At 35.0% G+C, this 24925-nt stretch overlaps 6 protein-coding genes across 8 annotated transcripts; 2 read left to right on the top strand and 4 right to left on the bottom strand.

Annotated features, from left to right (window-relative positions):
• Positions 1-223: 223 nt before the first annotated feature.
• Positions 224-2740, bottom strand: LOC135799071 (uncharacterized). The gene is given in 5 exon segments (XM_065312082.1): positions 224-863; positions 866-1398; positions 1462-1776; positions 1844-2376; positions 2447-2740. Coding segments are annotated over 5 exon segments (1623 nt in total). The 5' UTR covers positions 2564-2740; the 3' UTR covers positions 224-738.
• Positions 2741-3120: 380 nt separating this feature from the next.
• Positions 3121-6179, bottom strand: nmdyn-D7 (nucleoside diphosphate kinase homolog 7). The gene is given in 3 exon segments (XM_065312085.1): positions 3121-3529; positions 3532-4520; positions 6161-6179. Coding segments are annotated over 2 exon segments (1164 nt in total). The 5' UTR covers positions 4507-4520; positions 6161-6179; the 3' UTR covers positions 3121-3340.
• Positions 6180-8708: 2529 nt separating this feature from the next.
• LOC135799077 (RYamide neuropeptides-like) lies at positions 8709-11871 on the top strand. Of its 3 annotated transcripts, XM_065312092.1 has the most exons (6): positions 8709-8845; positions 10540-10627; positions 11104-11206; positions 11271-11423; positions 11486-11546; positions 11611-11871. In XM_065312092.1, exons 2-5 carry the CDS (start codon positions 10540-10542, stop codon positions 11532-11534), a joined length of 393 nt encoding a protein of 130 aa, XP_065168164.1. In that variant the 5' UTR covers positions 8709-8845; the 3' UTR covers positions 11535-11546; positions 11611-11871. The 3 variants fall into 3 exon arrangements, with proteins under 3 accessions (XP_065168164.1, XP_065168163.1, XP_065168165.1); XM_065312091.1 differs by having other exon boundaries at positions 11486-11871; XM_065312093.1 differs by having other exon boundaries at positions 10540-10621; positions 11486-11871.
• Positions 11872-13082: 1211 nt separating this feature from the next.
• Positions 13083-14201, top strand: LOC135799074 (uncharacterized). The gene is made up of 2 exons (XM_065312086.1): positions 13083-13589; positions 13651-14201. Exons 1-2 carry the CDS (start codon positions 13112-13114, stop codon positions 14121-14123), a joined length of 951 nt encoding a protein of 316 aa, XP_065168158.1. The 5' UTR covers positions 13083-13111; the 3' UTR covers positions 14124-14201.
• Positions 14202-16859: 2658 nt separating this feature from the next.
• On the bottom strand, positions 16860-21630 carry LOC135799069 (presequence protease, mitochondrial-like). Its single transcript, XM_065312080.1, is given in 8 exon segments — positions 16860-17639; positions 17701-18593; positions 18596-18988; positions 19051-20119; positions 20357-20652; positions 20740-21067; positions 21208-21464; positions 21523-21630. Coding segments are annotated over 4 exon segments (3063 nt in total). The 5' UTR covers positions 20098-20119; positions 20357-20652; positions 20740-21067; positions 21208-21464; positions 21523-21630; the 3' UTR covers positions 16860-16909.
• On the bottom strand, positions 21620-24794 carry LOC135799070 (leucine-rich repeat-containing protein 49). The gene is made up of 6 exons (XM_065312081.1): positions 24536-24794; positions 24025-24476; positions 23689-23967; positions 22588-23594; positions 22154-22527; positions 21620-22101 (listed from the first exon to the last, which is right to left on the bottom strand). Exons 1-6 carry the CDS (start codon positions 24563-24565, stop codon positions 21655-21657), a joined length of 2589 nt encoding a protein of 862 aa, XP_065168153.1. The 5' UTR covers positions 24566-24794; the 3' UTR covers positions 21620-21654.
• Positions 24795-24925: the final 131 nt, after the last annotated feature.

Here is a 24925-nt window from a genome sequence, read left to right on the forward strand (position 1 = left end):
TCGCATACCTATATGCAAATTACACATTTGTTTATCTCTGTGTGCAAACCATCATTAATTTACATTAGTGTTGATCGTTTTCTTTCTTTACTAGTTGAAATTGAATGCCCTAATGATATTTTATCCTTAAAAGATGAGGTATAAAAAATATTATTATTTTGTTTTGCATTCTTAAAATATTAAAGGAATTAAGAAATAAGAAGCCCATAAAACGGAATATTAATTTCTCTTTAAGACAATATATTTATAGGAACCAATTTAGTAAACTAATAATTAACTAAATATAAAAGAAATAGTAACATATTTGCTTCATATATGGTAGTTTTGTAAAAATAAATGTATTGTCAAATATAATCTCTAAACGCGAATGCACATTATATGTATTTCCAGTATATGATAGTATCGAAATATAAGAAACAAAATTTCGACCAGCTGTTTCTTTGAATCCCGGCGGTGACATTTTTAACGATTTCAGTCTTCTCGGCTTCTATCGGAACCGCAATAAGTGTGGCGCGAACCACTGCAAATAGATATTATACCGCGCTCGGTTGACAACAGTATCATTTACGCATTTCATTTGTCGTGTTTCCTATTTACACGTTTGATCAATAAAATAAAAGTCACCATCCTTTCAAATTATGTGCTGCGAAAGATATTTCAGCAAACAACTTTTTAATCAATATCCATTTATAAACAAACAATTTAAAATTACATTATAGCGCATATTCCATGTTAAATTTAATATTTCGATTGCAGGTTTAGTTTCTTAGCTAAATCGCGTAAATGTCGCCTTAGAATCTTGCCACTTGGATTCTTCGGTATTTCATCAATAAATTTCACACCGCCTCGTAGTTTTTCGCGTTCGATACGCGGTCTTCAATAAATTTCATAACTTCGTCTGCAGTGAGTAGATCGGCGGCTTGTTTAACAATGAACGCCATTGGCAACTCGCCTGCCAACTCGTCCGGTACGCCAATAACAGCTGCGTCTCGCACCTTCGGATGCGACAACAAAATAGCCTCTAATTCAGCAGGTGCTACTTGAAACGATTTATACTTGATTAGTTCCTTCCTTCGATCAATAATATAAAAATAATGATCTTCATCGTAGTATCCAATATCACCGGTAACGAGCCACCCGTTTTTGAAACTCTCTGCCGTTGCTTGCGGATTGTGCAAATATCCCTTCATCACCGTCAGACCCTTGAAGCAAATTTCGCCCACCTGATTCGGTCCCAACAGCTGCCCACTCTCATAATCCATAACAGCTCCTATCATACCGGGCAAGACAACACCAGCCGAGCCGGATTTGTCCTGTCGCAAAGGCATTGGCGGTGATAGGGTCGCTTGCGTCGCTTCGGTCAATCCATATCCTTGCACAATGTTGTCTATTTTGAGTCTAAGCAGATAACGGATGAATTTTATCGTTGCTCTTATGTGTAATTCAATTACGCTTACTCACCTTCTTTTAGCGACTAATTCGATTTTCTTATCCAAAGGTGCTGCCCCGCTGTAGATGTTTTTCAGCGCTGAGAAGTCGTACTTCTCAATGTGGGGACTCTTGGCTAGTGTAACAATAATGGGTGGCACGACAAATAGAGTTCTGATTTTATAATCCTGAATATATTGCAAAAATGGCTGCTCTTCAAATCGCTTCAATACGACAACCATATCACCCCCAATTATGTATCCCATAGTTGCCACAAATCCATATCCATGAAAAAATGGAAGTAAAGCTAGTTTAGTATTCGGTACAATATCGTTATATCTGGGATCTCTAAAACAAAAAAATAAATCACAAATTACTAGAATATTAAGTTCGTTTATGACAAGTAATTACTTACAATATTTGAATAATCCTCACAAGAAGATTCTGATGAGTCAATTCCACACCTTTGGGCATTCCAGTAGTACCGGATGAACACAGGATACCCAAAGTGTGAGTTGCACATTGCACAGGTCTCGGGGTCCATCCAATCGGACAATAATTACTTTTTAAATACTCATTCAATGTGATCACGCCCGAAATAGGACAACTTTCTACATCAATCAAGATAATTCTCTGGAACCATGGACATTTCTCACGAATCTGCATTACTTTGCCCAAGACCGTTGAAGAACAGAACAAAATCTTCGGTTTGGAGATCTTCAACACATGCACCAATTCATCACCTTGATAATTAAAATTTAGGGGAGACAGAGGGATACCGATGTACAAGGCAGCAATCACAGGCGTGAAGAAATTAATGTGGTTTTCGCTGAACACCGCAATATAATCATCATCAGTTAGGTTTTCCCTTTCAAGAACTTGAGCGAGTCGCGTTGTCGATTGCAGGAGTTGAGTGTAAGTTACCGATTGTTTTGTTTTAGGATCAATCTAGCAAAATATAAAACAACATATATAAACATACGTTTAAAAATCTTCTGAGTTACTATCAAATGCATACCAATGCAATTTTTTCGGTGTTTCCAGTCTGGTGCCGCTTCAAACTTTCATAGATTTCCACGCCAAGGCCATTTGGATTAATTGGCAAATGCAATGGTGCACTCGTCTGTTCGTACATGTTGATAATGGACAGGAAATAAAGTGCACGCAAGGACAACTCTGTTAACAGTAAGAATGCGTACTGTTAATACTAGACGCTAAGATCGGTTTGTTATCACTGTGCTCGTGCAAGTTCATGTGTTATCAATCAGATGATGGCTGTGTGTGCGCTTCTAGTACATGACGTACTCGCGTGTGTCTATAAAAATGTGTTCAAACTTCATTGTTGAGCTGTAATTATGTAACACGATTAAATTTTGCTTAATCACTGTTTAGTTTTGCTCTAAATATACAAGTACTTATCTTTATCTCTAAGAGTCCAATAAATAATCATAATTGTATTGTCGCATGCATATAAGGGCAGGCTCACATTATTATTTAATTGTTAAAAATTAGTCTTTTATTAGTGAAATAGTAAAATCGATTAATTCATCATATGGGTAAAATTGTATCATCGAGTGTATCGGCAGTTCCACCAATTCAATACCAATTAAATAAAATTCCGGATAGTGCATGAAACGTGCACATTTTCCCATTTTCGTAGGATGCGATAGGATTATACGGAATGTAATAAAATTTCATTTAATACGCATTCGCTATATTTAAAATTACGCTTTCCGTTGATTAATAATATATCATATGGACCAAACTTTACTCCCTTAAATAGTTTCATACAGTTTCGACTTTGGACAGAATAATTAATATCCAAGAAGGACGTTTTAGAGAGATTGGACAATCTAACCTCAAATAAATTAACCTAAAACTTGCAGACTTCTATTTTTTGGGGAACAACAACTTATTCATCTAGAATTTTAAAAAAGTACTCCAACTCTTGTTCGCAGTCCTCGGCCAAATCAGTACAATGTACCGCATTGAGATATCTCTCCTTTCCAAACATTCCTCTAAGTGAATTAGGTCTAATGTTCTTCGCGACGTCACAATCCATCGGGCCACAGAGTTTCCTAAACTCTCCGTGTACATCCCTTCCTTCGGATCGCCTTCCTTAGCGGAAATTTCAATCGCGAAGCATGGGCCACTCATAAAACTATGCAGAAATGAATGGTAATTCGATATGACTCCTCTATACACTTCAAGAAACTCTTCTACATTGGTCGGTGTCATGTAGAACATTTGCATGGCAGTGATGGCAAAATTTTTGAGTATTACGTTGACTATTGTGCCCAACTTTCCTTCATCAATGGCGTGTGGTTTGATGATGCAACAAGTGCTATTGTTAATACGCGCAGTATTCGGCGGTGGTTTTCTATCGATCCCTTGGGGAAAGAAGTAGCACGCGCTCTTGGTCGCTTGCTCGTGATCCTCAGCGCCGTGTACTGCATTAGAAGCTAAATCATAACCAAATCTAGCTCGCAGAGAACCGGGAGCGGTTTTCTTAGCCTCTTGGGAATCGGCTGGACCCATCATCTTACGCCAACCATTGATGGCATCTTCTCCGACAAGTTCCAAGGCGACTATCGGTGCTGAGCACATGTGTTCCACTATGAATGGTAACTGAGGGTTTCCCGTGAGATTTTCGTAAAGATTTAGTATTTCCGTCCTGGATGGAGTGCACATTCGTAAACGTTCGATGGTATAGTTCGCCGCGTAGATCTCACTAAAGATTTCGCCGAGGTGAGGCATGCCAGATGGTTTGATGAGAGCAAAGGTATGCTGCTTCCATTTACCGATAAAATTGCGAGTAGTGTTGTCGTTATATTCAGTGATTTTGACAAGACGATCGTAGATGGTTACAGTATTACCAACGAAGAGGTCCTTAAGACGAAGACCATCATACAGGGAACGGCGAAGGAACATTTTGCGTTGGTTGATGTCGTAGAGCTCCACGGTGCTGTCGCCTGGATAAAAACTCATCAAGAATGTCCTTTTGTTTTGTGCGACCGGATCGTACCATTCTGTTTGAAAGGCGAGTTTGAAGTTATAGTCGTATTCTTGGGAACACATATTTGTATCAAGACCTGAGCAATAAAAGAAGATTAAATATTAAAGTAAAAGTTATGACATGTCGCGACGTTTGTTGTGAGTGTGAGCAAATGTGTTGATATTGTCATGGTTACCCATGCGTTAATTTAGAAGTTTAGTTCCAGTGCAATAAATACAATACAAACTGAAAGCAAATGCCAAAAACATATTTACTATTTTTTAAACCGTTCACTAGATTATTTTCAGTTTTGGAAGAATTAATTTGGAATTCTAAAATGTAATTGTCAGTTACTTGAGGTTAGGGGAGAGTAGGGTAATGGGAGTCAGCGGGTAATGGGAGTCACCCATATATCCACGAAACAATAGTTACGAGTAACGCGTAAACGGCGTTCCTACCTCCGTTCTGGCCCCCCAGTGCCACCCCCGAAAAATCATGCAAATCGGTGCGTGTATCATTGAGATACGCCAATATTTTATTTTGAGCTCCGCTGATCTAATTTTACGTCCACGCAAATTGAAGAAATATTTTTTTGTTTTTTTTCACAATAGTGCAATTGTGGGCAATGGGAGTCATGCGACTCCCAATGGACGTTTTGTCTTTAGTCCGCTTTAAATGGCCTATAAAAGCAATGTGACTTATTTTTCAATAGCCTTCTTGCAGAAACGATACTGCGGGAAAGTAACAAAACTTATGATTCCAATATTGGCACTGATGACTTATGCCAGGGCGATGAGGATGAAGATTTGGAAAACTGATGTCTAATGTGCAACGATTTAAAAAAAAACAATTAAATGTGGTTCAGATGCACTTCATGTGGGCTATGGGCTCATGTGAAATGCACTGGGTGGGACTTTGCGGAATATTATGTCTGCGATATCTGCTAGATTTCGTTTGATTCCGATTGTTCCCAGGGTGACCACCATTACCCGCATGTCGGTGTAATGGGAGTCAAATCTGTTTTTTTTTTAAACTTTAATAATATCCAAAATTGATTGTCAAAGTGACCGAAAATTATTTCAAATAATAGGTATTTAAGTAAACAATGCTTATAAGCGATTGCAATAAGTATTTTGTTTATAATTTAAATTATATTTGAGTTTTCCCTTAAGTGACCCCCATTACCCTCTTTTACCCTACTCTCCACGATAATTATTCGAATTTATTCAAAAGTCTATAGGTTTCAGATGTTTATTTATTCTGCAAAAAGTTTGACCATACATTGACATTGGGCATACAAATAATCGTGAAACTTATTGCACTATAAATTAATCTGTGAAATCTGTAAACATTTGTTTAATATCAATTAAAAATGTATCTTTCTTTACAACATTCTTTAATGTTAGAATGAAGTAAAGCGCATTAAAATATGCAAAAATACAAAAATAACCAACGTACAGGCCGCAGAAACAAAGCTAAGCTCAAAAGGAAATTGATTTTAAATCTGAACCAAAAGCGCAGGAGCTTATGTGATGGTCAAGCTCAAGCTGTTGAGCTTTTATCATAAATTCTCGATTCGCTTGATGCGTCCCTTCAATAAATATATATTTAAATATGTTTCAAGCCACTTTAAAATGTTTAAAAATAGAGCAGAGTCAAATATGGAATGATTTTAAAAAATGTAGTCAATGATAATGTAAACCTAGCGCAGAGCTTCACCGAAAGCAATATAAATACCTGTAACCAATCAAATATTGCAGAATACGTTAATTAATTAGTTACTAAATATTTGTAATTTCTTGATTGCATCAAGGGAGAAAGTTGGTGCAAGTATAACTGATGAAATCGATCTTGTAAATGAGAAAAGAATGAAAAAGGAGTGGGAGCCGTGGGCGATATACGCATACGCGCGAATAAGTTATGCAACGAGCGCACGAGAGCGAAATACAATTACTATTTGACAAAGTACGAGTATGCATCGTGGCGCATACCTACTGTGTTTGACCTACGCACACGGCACAATAGATGGAAATAATCATGGCGATATCGATGCGAAGGTACAAAGATATCGACACTTTGATTTCTACTTCTTTGCGACTCATTTTCGTGCGATCCAATGTTTCTGATCGAGATCTGATTGCAATACTGATAGTTACAGCAACACTTTGATACAAAACTAAACTTTTACCAGTCATAATATATTGTAAGACGTAAAGCTGTATGTTTATTTTAAAAAATAAACCGAAAGATTTTCTATAGTGGAAACTTCAAAATGATTTTTAATTAGTTAAAACCATTTTATTTTTGCAACCATCACTATCTCTAAGTTGTGTATGAGGAAACACGAAGTAAACGTAGTGTTTAGACATGAGGCGCCGTTTGTTTAGATTGATAACATTTATTCAGTTGTGAAGATTGCACTCGCGATCACTCGTCAGATCATTCGTCGTCTCATGGCCAAAAAAATACCATCAAATAAGCTTAGTACATTCAAAGCTCGCTCATTCCGACTGTAATAACATTGATTTATAATATATATAATATAATGTATAATATATTAATATGTATGATTTTATTCGCGAGCTTTGTTTGCTTCGTGGTTTACGAAACATTTATTCTTGTGTTTTCAATAGTTTTGCAAGAATTGCAATAAGGTATTTGTATAACCTTTATCATGATAATTACATAGTTTAATATTCTTCAAAGACTTTGTAAGGAAATTTAATTTAATGTAGATATGCATTTAAACAAGCCAAAATGTTTTACGCCTACGTCTGCATACAGTGTGAATGCAAAACACCCACTGTGAGTGCAAGAAAGTTTAATTTTACGTATTCTAATGCCAAAAAATAAGTAATTATGAGTAATTAATGCAAATATTGAAATGTGGTTTGAGGACTCAGCATTTTAAATACTAAGTAAATTTGCAATTAGTTGAATTAAACTAGAAAACTGTAATAGTTTCAATAACTGCATAAACTTGATGAACAAAGTAAACACAGTGCCAATAATGAATCATCCCCTTTGACACGTTTAAGTAAATTATTTAATACCTCGGGCTTTCGCAAAACTAGCAACTTACCACCAAAGTTTCAATACGCGTCGTTTGCCGCAAGATAAATAACAATCCTCAACCCGCTTAATACAAGCACAACATCCATTGAAATAATAAAACACTTGAAGCTTCAGGTATGCACAATTTGTGCGCATCAACCACTCGTGCTAAAAACTAAAATATTTCTGATTAACATCTCAGCAACTTTATTTTTTAGTAAAATCACACCAACATCGTGTGCGTATGCAAATGCAAATTATGTAAATATTCGCGATCGAAATTCGTCAACGCACAATGCATTCAATTTGTTCAGCTGCTTCGATTCCCGAAAATTCCCCGCAGCCGCCAATACTACACCAACACCAGGATAACAAAAGATCTGCAAGCTACGAGTGCTGTTTGTGTTTTACGCAAACTCGTTAGCAAGATTTAAGAGGCAGTAATTTAATTGATTTAATTATAATCACGTCCTCGAGCTATCAGCGCCGCGCCCGGTTCTATCTTGACATATTCTTCGGTCGTTCGCGTGTGTGTCTTTGATGTGCGCGCACTCGGAGTAATTTCGCGCAGGATGTAATTATTGTACCATCTACGTTGCATATGCGAATTGTTAAGTTGTGTTTTCTTTGTCATTGGTGACAGGTTTTAATTTCCTCTTGCAGTTTCAAAATATATAAATTTACATATTTTTTGGCAAATATTCAGTTTAAGTTTTAAATTTCAGTCGAAAATTGTATTTTAAAATATTCTTGTAAAAATATATTAATTATATTACTACTATTGTACACTCGTGTATTAAATCACTATTGAACATCCAAATTAGGAAGATTTTAATTTTTTTTTCTTGTAATAAACTTAATAATACTAACAGTTGATCGGATTAAGTTCAATAAAAAGTATGTATCCCTTAATCCACTGATAATATTATTGGCGTTGTTATTACACAAAATATTAATGTATTATGATTAACCAAGTACTAAAAAATTAAAATATTATCACAAGTCAGGCAATTTTTTCAAATATCTTTATATTTAAATGAGTATTATTCAATTGAATATATTTGAAAACATGAAAGTATACTGTACCTTAGAGACGTGTTTTTCGGTTTTTCTTTTCGAAAATGCTATTTGTAATGTTTCGGCGTCGGCGTCGCCGGTGACGACGGCGCGCTTGCCTCCCCCGGCCGGTCCGGAGGCGGCGCCTGCCAACCGATGTGCACTTCTGTCTTCACTTGCTTATAAAACCTCACGCCGCCGCCAAAACGGACGTTATTGCTGTGCAGGTGTTCTTCCTCTTTTTACATCGCCGCTCGCGAGGTGGATACATTTTAAGGACGTGTGACATCGCAACGTGCAACAAGTACACAGGTAGGATTTCATTTATTTAATTTCAAATTGTATAAATTTAGTATTAAAATATTGAAAAAGTTAGTGCTTCCTGAATTAATTTTACATTAATTATTGAAATGTGAAGTAGGGAACTGGTTGAACATAAGTTTTTCATGTTTGAAAGTTTCATCAACTTCAACCTCCACTTCAACTTGAGGGAAAATTAAAAATAATTCGCACAGTTATTTAATTGCAACTTTTCAACTTTTACAAGTTAATATTGAAGATTTTGAGTAAATAATTTTTTTTATGTTTGAGTTTTTAACAAACACAAAATTAAACCTTTTTTTATTTTTTACTATATTTTATTTTTAAACGTGTTACTGAATTACAATTTTTGTGTGTTTTTAACACGCTTCGCCACAAGCGCATTGTCAGAAAACAGACTAAATACAAACTGAATATTAAAACGTTTAAAAATAAAATATAATAAAAAAATTGAAAAAAATATGTATTAAGTATTCGTATATAAGGACCGTATATTTTTTTTATTTAATCAAATCAGTTGTAGCCTTAGAAAAACCTACTTATATTAAATGTGAGCGCGCACTAAAAGTTTAATTTGTAAGCACAATCAAAATCTATTTATGTGCATTTATGACTAGAATGATGTTAAATTGGTTAAACACTTTTTTACTCTGGTGTTTTTGGTTTTGTATGTTGCGGGGTGCGTACTCGTATTCCGATATGAAACGAGATAAGCTGAGGTCGGCGTTAAAATGCCGCGAATTAACGCCCATAAATTTGGTGAAAATATTTGTTTATGATTGCCTGGTTTTGTTAGTTTTTTTATGTCTGCTCTCCCCTGTTTTTACAAATTTATCTTTCAGTTATGAAATATAAATACTATTATAAATTATATCACAATGAAACGACAAAAAAGTCTGTTTGGTCACGTTTTCACCAAGAAAACAATAAATTCAGATTAGTAAACTTATATGATTTGAAACACATTTACAATTTTAGAAAATTATTTGAACTTTTAAATAGTATAAAACCATTTTATCTTCATATTTTTAAAATTTAACAAAATATGGTCCCTTGAGTATTTCTAACATTGAAATGCACAATTTTGACATTATCAACAGATGAAATTATATAGAAATGCAATTTTCCATTAAACTTAAAAGGTAAAATAATCATAAAATGCAGATACCAATGCAATAAATCTTAGTAAACACTTGAAAGAACTACTCATCAAAAACCAATTTCTATTCAAATAGAAACTCAAAAAACTATTCATTTTATAGATGGCTGCAATATTATAAAAACATTACACGTTCTTTAGTAGGAAGGAAAATATGCACGTACAATAATAATATGGCACTCGTCATGGATACTGTTGTCAGGAGACAGAAGTCAGGACCTCTTTCTATGCGCAGGTGCTTTGCAATGTCAGAAATATGTAAATCTAATATGCGCTACGCGAAACAATTCAATTTCTGAAACGACATAAAACGACATATATTTATTCCTAGGTGTCGGACCTACGTGTTCTTACCAATATGCCATAAAGTGATAAGATGACATTGGCTCAAGATGAGACTAAATACAAACAAACTTCAAGATAATTAAAACAATTAAGAATTTTATCCTGACTTGAATATTTAATATTAAAATCAAATGCACGTTTGAACCAGACGCAAATAATGATTTGACTTTTTGGGTTCCAGATGAATATTCAAAAAATAATCGGAATCGCTGCATTCCTGCTCATCGCCCTGAACATGTTCGTCCAAACGGAGGCAAAACCGCAAATGAGTAAGTTAATAATCCCCTCCACAGTTGCGCACGTACCTAAAAACCAAAAACGCCCAATTAAGAATCGGTCAGTCGGTTCATTTCACGCTCCGGTTAATATCTCGCGTGTGTACCACTCCGAGCGCGTGGGGCTTAAGCGCATTTGCTTTTTCTTCCATTCACCACGTTCGTCATTTCGAAGAGCGTCGGCGGAGATTATCATTAAACTAGCAGCGGTCAACATTTCAGCGCGTAGATAATAAATTCATTCTACAAGCTGCTATGAGAATGAGCGAAGCGGATTACCAACGAACATAAATATTTAGGGCAATTATAACATTTTTTCATTCTTTGACATATAAAAGGAAGGATTTCTTATAAACCATCAGAAAAAGTATTAAAAAATTGAATAGTTTCGATGGACAGGACAATATTGTGAAATATTATTATTGATATTCGGTTGAACGAATATAAATAGTTTAAGAATGATCTTTCAGTTAAGCAATCCTTCCAATCAGGACCACGATACGGCCGAGGTGGACGAGTAGGAGCCAAGAAGATTTTTGCCCCGCGCAACGAACGATTCGAAATGGGAACAAGGTGAAATCAATCAAAACGTCCTGATTCACAACACAAATCAATTTTTATCAATTTACTAATATAGGTACGGTAAACGATCGGGCTTGGGAGAAATCGCTGAAACCTTGATATACCCAGTGGCGGCGCCACCCCTGTCCAGGACAGTCTTGTGCGGCAAAGACAACGAGTTGATTTGCACGCACACCGGTGTAGCGAACATCTACCGCTGCAATCAAAGGTACGCTGAAATCACTCCCTTAAACATCAATTAATTTCATACGCACCGCGTTCGATTTACAGCTACGACGAGGATGCTAAGAATGAACTGCAGCCGGAGCTGAAAGACTAAGTAGTCGGCGACGTATGTGCACGTCATGCTTGCGTTCATTTCACTTTATAACTTAATGACATTTGTTAAAATGCAGTATTATTCCATTTTCTGCACCGCCACCGCCACCGAAAGACGACGAGCGTTTTTTGGCTGGAGAAAACGTTCGTCATCGTACTCGTCTTCGTCCCATCTATGCATTTCCCTCATTATTAGCTCATATTCCTCTCTCTATCTCTATGACTCTATACATACGACTAACGTTAATGAAATGTTCAAATGACATGTATATTACTGTGTGTTATGGCTGCAATTAAAATTTATTCCTCTATTTTTATTCAATAAATCTGCTACGGAATTATTTTGTAAATGGTTGCGTTTTATCCTTCCAAGTGGACTATTATTATTACACGTACCTACTATTATTTTTATATGTCATATAATAGTTTATTAAATTACAAATTAATTAGCACTCATTTTGACACTCAATGCAAATGTAATTATAGCCAATTAATAGAGAAATTCAGGTGTAAACGAAAATTTAACTTTGATAGAACAAAATTAACTGCATTTACATTATAATTTATAACTAGATAAACGTCACACCAATCAATAGACCATCATTAGTTACAATTTTATTTATTTGTAGCTGCTGTGAAATTATAATTAGTAATTTGATTTCATTGACTTCAAACAAAATATGACAGAAAAACAATAAACTACAAACGCGTGTGGGTGTGTGATGGGTGGTTGATATTTTGGTAATCCAACTACATGACTGCAATATTCCATTTATGACCTCAATTGACGGTGCAAATATAATAAACGAATTAACAATGTTAATCCATACAGTGCAAATATAAAGAAAAATAAAATAAATTAGTTTGATTGTAACCAAAATAGCAGACGGTGCAATCATACGACATATGAAAATAGACACGTGTCAATATTATGTTGTTAATATAATAACATGACATACTACAATAACTAATCTCATTTCCACTTTTTTTTCCTTCGGCTTTCTTCCTTAACAAATATATGCGAATTCATAAACTTCTCATAGCAACATTGAATACTTCTACAAAAATGAGAGCAAGAATATATTGATACGCGTTGTTTATTTTAAAAAATCCCCAAAGGTTCTCCAGGCAATTCCAATGCAAGAAGAAAATTAAAGGAAATGTGTATTTTTAAGCTCGGTAACATGCTAATCATGCTAATTTTAAATTTAAATATAAATTTAAATTTAATAATTTGGTTATTATCCAAATTGACTGAGTGATAAAGATAAACTGTTTCACTCATACCGCAACCAATATACGACTTCAAATGCAAAACCTCTTCATTAAGAAATTAAAAATTTAATAAACATGTTATTGTTGCATATGATAAATAACCGTAATTTTGCATTAAATTGAAAAGTTTTAATAAACAAAAACAAAAAATTGCAGGACAGTCTCGTGATGACTGTAAACAAGACCAATCACAAATATAAGAAAAACATTTACAGACTTTTATTGTTACTTGAATGAGTACATACATGTTGTTGATAAGATAACATCAGTTGTCGCTTAACAGGCGAGAAAGTAGCTAAAAAAATGCGTCTGAATAAAAATTTCAACCCAAAACTTCTCTTCGTGTTATTCATAGTATTCGCTATTATTTTCTACGTACTCTACGCTTCGCAACAAAATGGTCTTAGAAAATTATTCGGAAAAATTAATTCACTTGAAGACACTGATGCACTAATTGATTCATTGAGCGACAATAATTTGTCACTAGACAATATGATAATGGAATATTCAGAAGACGATAGTTCAAGTACAGTGGGCAAAAGCGAAGAGGATGATATATCAGAAATTCCATTTTTGGAACCTGTTATATTAATGGAAAATAACATTATTGAAGATGATACTGGTACAAAAGAGAATGACAGTATTATAGTGCTACCACAAGATATAATAGTACCTGAGCAGATTATTGCTGCAATTGGGCAAGATGTTCCTATAGATTTTGTAAAAGAATTAGAAGGAGAAGACAAAAAAGTACAATTTTTAAATGTTGATGAAGATCAAGGTAATTTCATTAACATATATAATTACTTTAATTATCCAAATATAATTTATTATATTTCTAGTTGATGAAGAAGCAGGAAAAGAAAGTCTTGATCCAGAAGACGAAATAAATGAAAACAGTAAACTTATAGTTTCCGAAGAAAAACTACTACAGAATGCATTAAAACCACTAGTACTCGAAACTGATAGTAAAACCAAACAAGATCTTGAAGTTAAAATCCCCGACAAACCAAATGGTATGGATAAGGTTGAAGAATTCATGTTTGAGGAAGAAAAAAAACTGCGCAAGGAATTTGATGCTCTCCAGGCTGACTCAAGAAAAGAATACAAAGACAATCCTATGTTCGTCTTGTTAGATAGTATTTTAACAAATGCAGAGGATAAATTATTAGCAGATGTTCGAAAGGATACCAAAGATTTATTGGGACAGATTAATACCCATGAAGATCCTGAGATAAATAAATCTAAACGTAAAATAAAAGAATCTTCAAAATCAAAAACGTCCGACTTGTTGGAATTGGCAACAATAATTTAACATTACATTTTAATGCCATTATATTGTAATAGAATTAAACAATAAAAGTTTCGAGAAATAAATAGAATGTAACTATGAGTATTTTTATGTTATTATCGGCTAAACAATTAAACTTATAGTGTAATTTAAATGAAACTCTCGCTTTTAAAGTCTCGTCTATGGTATTAATTGATAGAATACTTCAATACATGCCAATTTCCTTACTCCTCGTATTAAAATCGCCCCATTTTAAACTATTAAAATTCTATCAAATTTAACCAAACTCAATGGAGTGAGAACACGGCATAAACGTTTCTGGTTTCGTTTTCAAGTTAAGTGATAGATGCAAATACACAGACCTATCATTGCTCTGGTAAATAGGCACACAACAAATTTTCAACAACCATTGGGAATACAGACACAACATGTAAGCACACTCTTCAACAATTAACATAAAAAATTTCGAGTAAGAGAACAAAACAAGTTCGGTCAACAACTCGATTGCCATTTACACTTAAAAAGCGACAATTCTATGAACTAATTTGAAACCATATGAGGTGAAATGATTTGTACACCCGTGGTACATCAGGGCTCCGTAAACTTTTTTGTGCAACGGGCCAGATAACAAAATCATTCGCGTTCGATAATTTTGTCTTCAAAAACCCCTTAAAATAATTCACTTGTATTAAATATAACTACAGGTTTATTTCAAAATACATATTTCTATTTTTTTTTTCACAAGAACTCAACGCACTTAAATTCCATGTAAATCACCTTCATTTTGTAACGAACAAAACAAACAATATTGAAATTGGACAAAACGACATTGACTTATACTTTTATAGAAACTAATTAAAAATTAACTTACCGCCAGACAAAGTATGTAGATGAAGCTGTTGATTGTATAATTAGTATATGCAAAATGTTGCTGTTGTTCTTGAACTATTATGTTAGTACATGTACTCCGTCAACTTGCGGAAACTTCTGCAGGGCTTTTTCTTTAGCAACCACTAACGCAAAGCATCGCGGTGAAATGCATTCGTCCGTGACTTTAAGCGTAACACACGTTGTGGAGTGCGGAAGTGTATTAGCCTTCTGGTGCACAAATGCACACCTGTCCAGAAGCACAAGATTTTCACACGCGGGTTGAATTAAGTTTTGTAGTGCGCTGTACGCTGCAAGCGTGGGTTTCCTGTCGATGTAGGTTCGCTCGTAATTTTGTTTTACAGCCGTTTTGATGCGCGTTAATGTCTCCGACGCGATCGCGCCAGAAGTCACACCAGCATCGGTAATCTCGTACGAAGTTTCTAAATTCGTTAGAAAGCTGTCTATGGTGTAATCTCCCCGATTACTGCCCGTCTTGCGGCGACGTCTTTGAACCTTAAGATTTTCTGAAATTTAAAAAATGTTTTTTAATCGATAGTCAAGATGTATTTATAAATGAATATATTTGTAAATGAAAATAATAAAAGATTTCATACTGGATTTCATAAAAAATACGGAAATTAGTAATAAAATGTAATAATTTTTATAAAATAAACATGTATTTAAAAATATAATAAACAAAAAAAAAATAAAATCATTGTGTGCTAGTACCTTCATCAGCAACCAGCTGTAATATATTACGAAACATCAAATTATTTGTTTGAATATCTCGCTGCTCTATACTTCGATTTTTCCAGTCCGCACGTTGACATGCAAGTCGAAGAAATGTTCCATTCAGAAACTGATCTTCATCTTCAATTAACCCATTTAATTCATTACTGAGTGGAAAATTAACATATCTCCCAAATGACAATATTTCATTCTTCACCTGTGGTTTTTCTTTCAGTCTATGATAACAACATGGCATAACTATGGCTGCATTTAAACATTCCATGCTCAAGGATAACTTTAACATGTCCACAGTTAAGTCTGCACATGCATGTAAAGCAACCAGACAAACTTTGTGAATTTTCTCATTAAATTCATTGAAGTATTTCTTCAATAAAAGTATTATATGAGAAGAAGAGTTTGCTGTGACATAAAGATGTTCAAACGGTGTATTTGTATATTTATTTTTCGCTGTTTCAATAAATTTTTTATTGCCATCAATTCCTAGGATTTTTATATGGTTCTCATTGAGAAGGTTTGTTAGATATCCCTACAATTTTAACTATAAATCTAAATGTTTTAATATATGTAAATATCTGTACTTACTAGCCCACAACCTATGTCAATTACATAATCAACATTGTTTTCTTGGCAGATATTTTGAATTAAAGGAGCGAGCAATGAAATTTCATGTTGCTTTTTGCTCGGTAAACCTTTGACGCCTTTTAATTCAATCGGTGAATTTATAATATTATACTGTGGTGTTAAGGATTTAATTTGGCCGATGAAATTATTAAGAGATTCAGGAGCATCGGGCTATAATTAAAATTCTTGTATTTCCTCACAGCAAATAATATATTACAACTTACTAGCTTATTTCCCAACTCAACTTTTTCCAAAACATCCATTGCTACAGAAGATTGAAAATATTCTTCCCAATCTTTTGGAACGAAATCCAAAACTTTCTCTTTATAAATATGCGTATTAGGATGAACGTACAACCACCTGAATTCATACAAAACATTCACCAATTCGCGAAAATACGCTGCTGGGTGCGCATATCCCCCCGGCAGCGTCATATTGGTATAAGCTGAAAAAAAAAACATTTAAATAATTCAGCAGCAATTTGGTTTTGTAAACATAAACATCATTTCACAAACAAGGTTAATGGATAACATCTTTATTCAATAGCTCTGCTCTTCAATATAAACAATTTATTCATTATCAACAACCGTCCACAACTCATCCTTGCGCCCGGCAGTGTCCATAGGTTTAGGCCCAAGTACTACTTTACCCACTTTCGTCGGCTCCATACACAACATATACTTCTCCATAGTTTCCTTTAGATTTATCTCGTTTACAGTCATTAACGCAGCTCGATGCCTTTGTAGAATATCATTAGTAAGACCATAGAAGAATTCATTTGATCCTTTTGATCCAGGAGGAACTGGTGCATCAACAGATTGAAATACGCCCAATTTAGCTTCCGTGATATCTTGTGGTGTAAACTTGGGAAAGTTATTTGATAACCATTGATGAGTGTTGTCAAATACGTCTAGCGTCGCAGTATTACGAGGATCACGATAACTAAAGAAAGTTAGTACGCCATCAGTACTCAAACGTAGACCGCCTCCATAAGCGCCGTTCTTTTCTCGCAACTCAGGATGCAAATATTTAGCCGATATAAGTTTCGCTAAAATTTGCAATCGCGAATAATCCGCGTGCGTATATGGAACAGTAAGAATAGTTTTGCTGCAATAATTAACGGGGACATTCAAGACATGATGGTGACAGTTAATTGAATCTGTTGGAGCCCAAACTTTCGTAGTGGTGTACTTTTGGCCAGCATCGCATGGAGAAGAACCAGTTGGAATCATAGACATAAATTTCTCCATCGAACTAACAGTTGCATCGCGTTGGGATTCATCGATATTCAATGAACATCTAAAACAAAAACGTTTGTACACAATTTCGTAATAAAAAACAACAAATTCAAGTTGCGTACCTTAAATTGTTTTTATCAAACAAAACCTTGCCGATATTAGTTAATTCAGCTAAAATCGGCGCATAGCTGGATGTTTTTACCAACCGTTTCATGTAGGAAATATGCTGCAATCCCGTTAAAAGATCCTTTTGATAAGCAACTCCAGAAATTAATCCTTGCGCTGCAAGCATCGCGTACATATGTCCAGAATCGGCAATACCATGTGTCAAGTTAGCCATGTACAATTTGACTAGCATTTCAAACCTAGACACATCTTTCAATGCAGATATGTTAAATACTTGTGACCATAGATCCCACATGTATTCCAGATTCTTGTTCAGACAGTAACTGCTAAGCATTACACCCGGTTCATATGAATGTAATTGGTATAAACTGTCGCCAATGTGCACACGGAAACCAAGTCCAGATGTTTTCCGCTGCGCTAAACTGTCAAACTCTCTATAGTTCAATTTATCCGTTCCTAACTTAGTAATAATGTAGCAAAATAGTGGTAACATCATTTGCTGCTCCGGTGATAGCTGTGAAGTATTCAAAATGCCTTTAAAGTACGTGAGGCCGTTCGCGTTCACTTTATACAACATAGTTTTAGTTTTGTCCTTCAACTTTTCGGATGTTACCTTAGGAATATCAGTATTTATATCGTTCATGTCTAATGACGGCAGAATATTTGTATCCTGCAGTTGTTTCTGTTCTTGGTCAAGTTCCAGCGCTTTTTTGTGAATTAATTGCTTATCTTCATCAGTTAACGCGGCAGTTTTCCTGAGTAACAGTTCCTTTTCCAATTGTTGCTGTTTTGTTTCATACTCTTTATCGGGCGTCATTGTCAAAACTAATCTGTGTGTATTCTCTTTGAAGTATTGCTTCACCAAATTGGATAAATACTTAGGATCTTTTTAATCTCTTGTCGCAGACGATCAATATATTTATTAAATCGCAGTTGTTCAATTGCATCGCCATTGTGGTTCCAAATCGGAGCAGTACAATACAAAAGTGTTAAACCAAAGTTGGAACTTTCGTGCTTCAAACTGAGTTCGTAAGTGTGCAGAACTGATTCAATGTGTTTTTCGTCAAAACCCGTCTCAATTACTTTATCTATCGTATCGTTGAAGATTTTTTCAATTTTACCAAAATCTTCGACTTTGACGCCTTGTAAACCCAAAGAAAATACTGAATCGCGGATTTGCGCGTCGAAACCAGTGGATGGTGTAAAACCACCGGATATATTCGGCTCAATCATAGATTTGTAGAAGGGTGAATTGGGGCCTTTCATCAACAACTCAGATACAAACTATAAGAACAACATATACGATTACCTAATTCAATTATTATTAATTATTATTAGAAGCTTACCTGTATTACAAATGTTTCATAAATATTTTTGATATCAGACATTTTGTACGAAATCACTATTGAGTTTTGAGTCTCAAACGGTTCGCCCATCTTATCAAACCGTCCTTTAATTTGAATACTTCGTGGTGCGTCCCATCGTGTATGCGGTGGTACTTCGGTATGCTGAGTATTTTGTCTTTCAACATTCGCTAAATATTCGCTATTTATATATTCCAACGAAGGAGACAATGGGAAATTTCCGTATGAATAAAACCGCGAATTACTTGGATGATAGTGGTCTTGATGAAACTTTTTCAACGCATCCCATGTTAGATCAGGAATATTTAGAGGATCACCGCCTGAACATACACCATATGTATGATCTGGCAGAACAGAATTCTGCAATTTTTGTTGAAGTATCGACTCGTTCTCAGAGAAAACTCCTTTCATCTCATTATATACAACTCCTTTGATCACCAAATCCGATTTAATATCCGTTAATGTGCTATTCTCTAAACGCCAGCCCTCTTGCATAAAGTCAGTTTCTTTTAAATTCGGTCGAAAGACTGCGTCCAAATATATCCGCTGTAAGTTGCGATAATCTGATAAATTTTGAGTGCTAAACGGATACATCGTAAAATCTGAAGCAGTCATTGCATTCATAAAAGTAGCCAGTGATCTGTTTAGCATTTTGAAAAACGGATCGCGAACTGGATATAATTTAGATCCACAGAGCACAGTGTGTTCTAAAATGTGAGGTAATCCAGAACTATTCATTGGAGTTGTTCTAAAGTTGATAGAGAAGACATTGTTGGAGTCATTTCTATAGAAATGCAAATATTGAGCTTGTGTTTTATCATGAATCAGATTAATTGCAGTTAGGTTGAATTCATCAATTTTCTGGACATCTTTCACAGTAAAACCATGCAGGGATGTTCCAACATGGAAGTTTTGAATGTCAGTTTGTTCTTCACTGATGAGCTGCTTGCGCACGAGTTGCGAAGAATGGCACGAGGATTGTTTGTAGAATTTTAAATAATTCTTGCACAGTGCTAATCGACGTAACATTTTTCTATTATTTCAACGAAATCTGTAATAACACAAGAATATGATTCCATATAAGCGATATTTCTAGATGATTGTATGTCTTTAAATAAAGCGTTATCAATAAAATCTTGACATAAATGGATGTGTTGTGAAATACCGTATCATGTGGTGCAATAATTGTAAACGTCGGATGATGATTCTGTATATAATTAACTAAAAACTTATTTCAAACCCATAAAATGTATGTGAGCTTAACCTATAATAATGCATTACAACTTACTTTTTTCGTGATATTTCCTGTTTGTAGCACTGTTCACTCAATTTCTTCACTTCGTATGAAATAATGAATCAATACTGATGTATCAGTGTCATTACCGCGTGCAACTCGGCTGCCTTTCAGTATAATTCGCGATTTCAATATAATAAACCAGATAGACAAACGAAGGTTTGCAATATTCTTGATCTTCTGGCTCCACTTCGATTTCAGTGCCGCATTCACTTATTCCGTTTTCTTGATTTTGTATTTCAGTGTTTATCTTATTTTGATTTCTGACCGGATTTACCTGATTTGGTCCACTACTCTAAGCGCAAACGTGGTTATTCAATAATTCATAGAAAGAAATCGTACTTTTTAGATATGTAATTAAACTCGTGTTGATTTACCTTGTAATCGGGAATGCCGCTTCGGCTGGAACTTCGGCAATCCTTTTTGTATCAGCTTCGGCCTCCTTAGTTGAATTTGGCTCGTCGTCCGGCACGCCACCACAAACTCCCGGTACTGGTTTGAGATCAGTGCAGTCGTAACATGAAATTATCACGGCTGTATTGTCAGGCGTCGTTTGAAGGCTGCATTTGGTGCACTGTGCGTAGGGTTTGGGATCGGTAGAGTTGGATGTGAAGATGGGGCCGGTCAGTTCTTTGGAGAGGAGCACTTTTGGCAGCTCAAGTCGCCTCTCAGCGGTGGGCTTTGATCGTTTGATAAAGTTTTAGCCTAAATTTAAACGTTAAAAAATCGTTCAGAAATATTTAGCATGTGTTTTGCCACCGGCAGAAAAAAACAAGAATTGTTTATGCTATCAAAGCTACCTATGATTATACAAAATTTGAAATAAATTGTTAATTTTAAATTACCGGTGTTAGGTCATCCGGATCTTCTGGCTTCCTATTTTCAGCTCGATTTATTAAACACCCAGGGCTCCGGCATTCCCCAACACACTTTGCATTCTGGCAAGGTTTTTGTTGTGTTTTACCATTTCCATTGGACAATGGCTGCGTACAACCAGGCTTTCCGCATTTACCCACGCACAATTTATTCAAACAGGGTTTATTTCCAGCATTACCGTTCTTTCCATAACCCGATGGTTTCGATGAGCAAGAATCAAATTGGGCTGTAAAATACCATGACAGCAATTTAAAACCTTAAAACAATTTACAATAAATACTCACAGCTAAGAATAATATATGCAATGACCAAAACGAATAATTTTGATAAAAGGCCGAACATTTTGAGATGTTAATTTGACTAATGTCATAAAATGGCGGATCAAATATTTTTTTATTAAAAACAAAATGTAAATATCAAGAATTACAACTCTTCATCAATTCTAAAAGTTGTCGCTTGGTATAAATGTCAATCTGTGAGTAATCAATCAGTGTATTCCTCACGATTTCCTGCAAAATACTAGGCCATCGTTTTTCGAATAACTGCGCTTTTTTAATAGTATTGCAGAACTCGTTTAAAAGTCCACTTATATGAATGCGTGCCTTCTGTCGCATGATAATGTCCTCATGAACAGAAGATGTGGTTTTCTTCCACTGGAGCGCTTCTTTACTAACAACATTCCTCAAAGCAGGATCTGCCTGCATCAGCCAATGTTTCGGATTTGTCAGATCTTCATTAGCAGTAACGTCAATGCGCATCCTGGTGAGTAATGGCTGCAATGTTTCATTTGGCAGTGACCATAAGACTAGATCGTTCAAACTTTCATAAGATGCATTAGCAGATGTCAAATCTTCATCAGAAATCTACATTTAGTTTATATTAGTTGATGAATTAGATATTTTTTTGCGATTTTACCTCTTTTCCGTTCAATACTTTTAAGCCCCAATGTGCCAACCGGAATATGGCATATTCTTGCCATTCTTTATCGATAATAGGATTACCCTCAGGAAGGATATTAAGTGAACTCAATCCTTGAATTTCCGCCATTGCATTCAACTGTCCCAGGCAGTAAATATTTGTCTCTTTAAATATAAAATGTTCTGCATTAGGAAAACGAACCTTTACTTTGTTTAAAACACTGCAAATTCCATTGAAATTCGCATAATTAAAATTGACTGTATGAACATCGTTTGCTTTGTTTTGACACCATGCTTTGTCTAAGAAACGTAAAGCGCCGTGACCATATACATTAAGATGGCGTCCACAAATTTCTATTAAATAATCACCACCTAAAATTAATATATTATTCGCACAAAATATATAAACACAGTATTATTGCAATTTATCACCTTGTTCTCTTTCTCTTGACAGTGCAACAGTCGGAATTGTTGAGTTTTCATTAACAATGTTTCGTTTTGATTGAACCTTCGCGGTAAGAGCACGATTAGCACGTATTGAAACTTTATTACTCGTATTCATTGCACTTTTTACTGCTCGCCGTAATCTGGTTTGACGTTTCGTGCTATTATCGCTGGTATTACTTCCATTATTACTCGAAGTTGTGTTTGATGATAAATTACTTAATGTTTCCACATTTTCTACCGCTACTGCTTTGATTTCTTCGCATTTGACTTGTTCTTCGTTTATAACAGGAACTTCGTTCACTTGAACTTGTTCGGGTTGTACTTCTGCTTCCGGAAGCACTTCATCATCGCTGGATTCTTCTTCGGAATGTGACAGATTACTACTAATTAACGAACTTATTGAACTATCAATATTAGGGCCAATACTCGAAGTGCTTCCTGTTTCTAATTTGTTTATAATTGGTACTAGTATTGGTGGCAGTCGGAACTGATCAGATTGATTACTAGATGAATCAGTTTCCATTGAATTTGTTCTTGGAACAAACGTACGTTTATCCGGCAGAATATTCAAACCTGTTCTTGTGTTTCGTAGTGTTTTCTCGCGTTTTACCAACTTTGTGGTAATAAAATCGCTGTCTGGTTTAATGGTAGCTGTTTTTTCAATTTTTGAAGATGTAGCAACATATTTAGTTTGAGTTCGTAATAATTCCCAGTTTGTACGAGCATTTGAAATGACTTCTTCGCGGCGACCATTAAAACTTATGTTCTGCGACAAATCCTTGAATAACTCATTGGAAGATTCTTTATTTCGACGCCATGCCATTGCTGATTTGCGTGCTTGATCATTGACGAGCATCGTGTTTAGAGTAGATAATTTTGGCAAGTAGGAGATTAGGAAAGAGACACAATCGCCATTTTGAAACACCGGATTGTTATCAATTGTTATTTCACGTATCGATGTTGTTTTTGCAATGTTATGAATGTCTTCAACGCTAAAATGAAAAGTATTTTCTATAATATACGTTATAATAAACAAATTCAAAATAAATTCATTTTCCCTAAATTTGTGGACAACTTGTATTTTACCTTTGTAATTCATTATTACTTAAAAATAACTTGTATAAATTTGGTGTTTCGTTGAAACCAATCAATCTTCTTAAACGATTCCTTCTCAAATTCAATTCCTGCAAATTTTTCAAGCCTTCTAAATCTTGCGCACCAATATTACGAATCTGATTTCCAGCTAAATTTAAAACTTTCAACGATTCGCACTGTTCCAAGCCGTTTACCACAGATATTTGATTGCCATGCAAATCTAACACTTCCAAATTGCTTAATGTTACAAGTCCTTCTATTTTTTTAATTCTGAAAACATATAACAATAAACAAACTATCAGCTTAATAACATTTCAAGTAATTTACCTGTTTTTGCCCAATAACAACACCCTTAAACTAGTCAAATGTTCTAAAAAGTTAATCGCCTCAATTTGATTATCGTACACATCAAGAAACACTAAAATAGGATACGATTGTTTGACTAAATTTTCCAAAGACGTGATCAAATTATGCTGCAACGAAAGCAGCCGGAGATTTTGCTCATTATCTAAAATCGGGACCAAAGTTAAGGCACGTCGATCGAGACATATTCTATCCGGATTCTTCTGCTTTTCTTCCGGTGTCCTGGATATGTGTACAGCCCCATCCGGATATGTTTTGAGTATAAGAGGTTCATTATTGACGCACTTGTTGGTGATGCTCAAACTACTGTGCGAGCGTTTGATTTGACTCACATTCTGAACTAGGGGTTGTGATTTTTTGGGCTGTGAGTTTGGCGTGAGAGACTTTTTCTTACATTTTAGTAGTCTCTTCTTATCCTACAAATACTTCATTTTACATTTTCTGTTTCAAGAATTAGGAAAAGATTAATACTTACTAGTGAATAGGCACTACTGCTTGTTGGCATTTATATTTTCACAAATATTTTAACAAATTAACGCATTTTAACAATCATTTTTGTTTAGTTTAGTGTATAACTAGGTTTGTTTTTCATTTTTCCAAGGCACCAAGCAAAAGTCATATTTAAGGAAAATATTGATTTATTAAGTTATTAAATTTCCCTTTGGGCGCTTTGTAGGCAACTGGCATTTGTTTCCAAAATTGTTTATTGAGGTTATGCATTAATATTGTTCTCTTCTTTTATGTTTGAGGGTTCTTTCTTGTAGTTTGGAATGTTGGGGGCGGTGAATGATTTTCCTGTTTGTTTCCAAGGAGCGGAAATTGATTTGCGTTTGAAATCCGCGTATTATTGCCTTGCTTAGAAAGT

This window comes from Atheta coriaria, unplaced genomic scaffold (assembly GCF_025399875.1).
Source record: "Atheta coriaria isolate IRGN ID8LTWV9N9 unplaced genomic scaffold, Caltech_Dcor_3.1 hic_scaffold_9_pilon, whole genome shotgun sequence".
Taxonomy (NCBI): domain Eukaryota; kingdom Metazoa; phylum Arthropoda; class Insecta; order Coleoptera; family Staphylinidae; genus Dalotia; species Dalotia coriaria.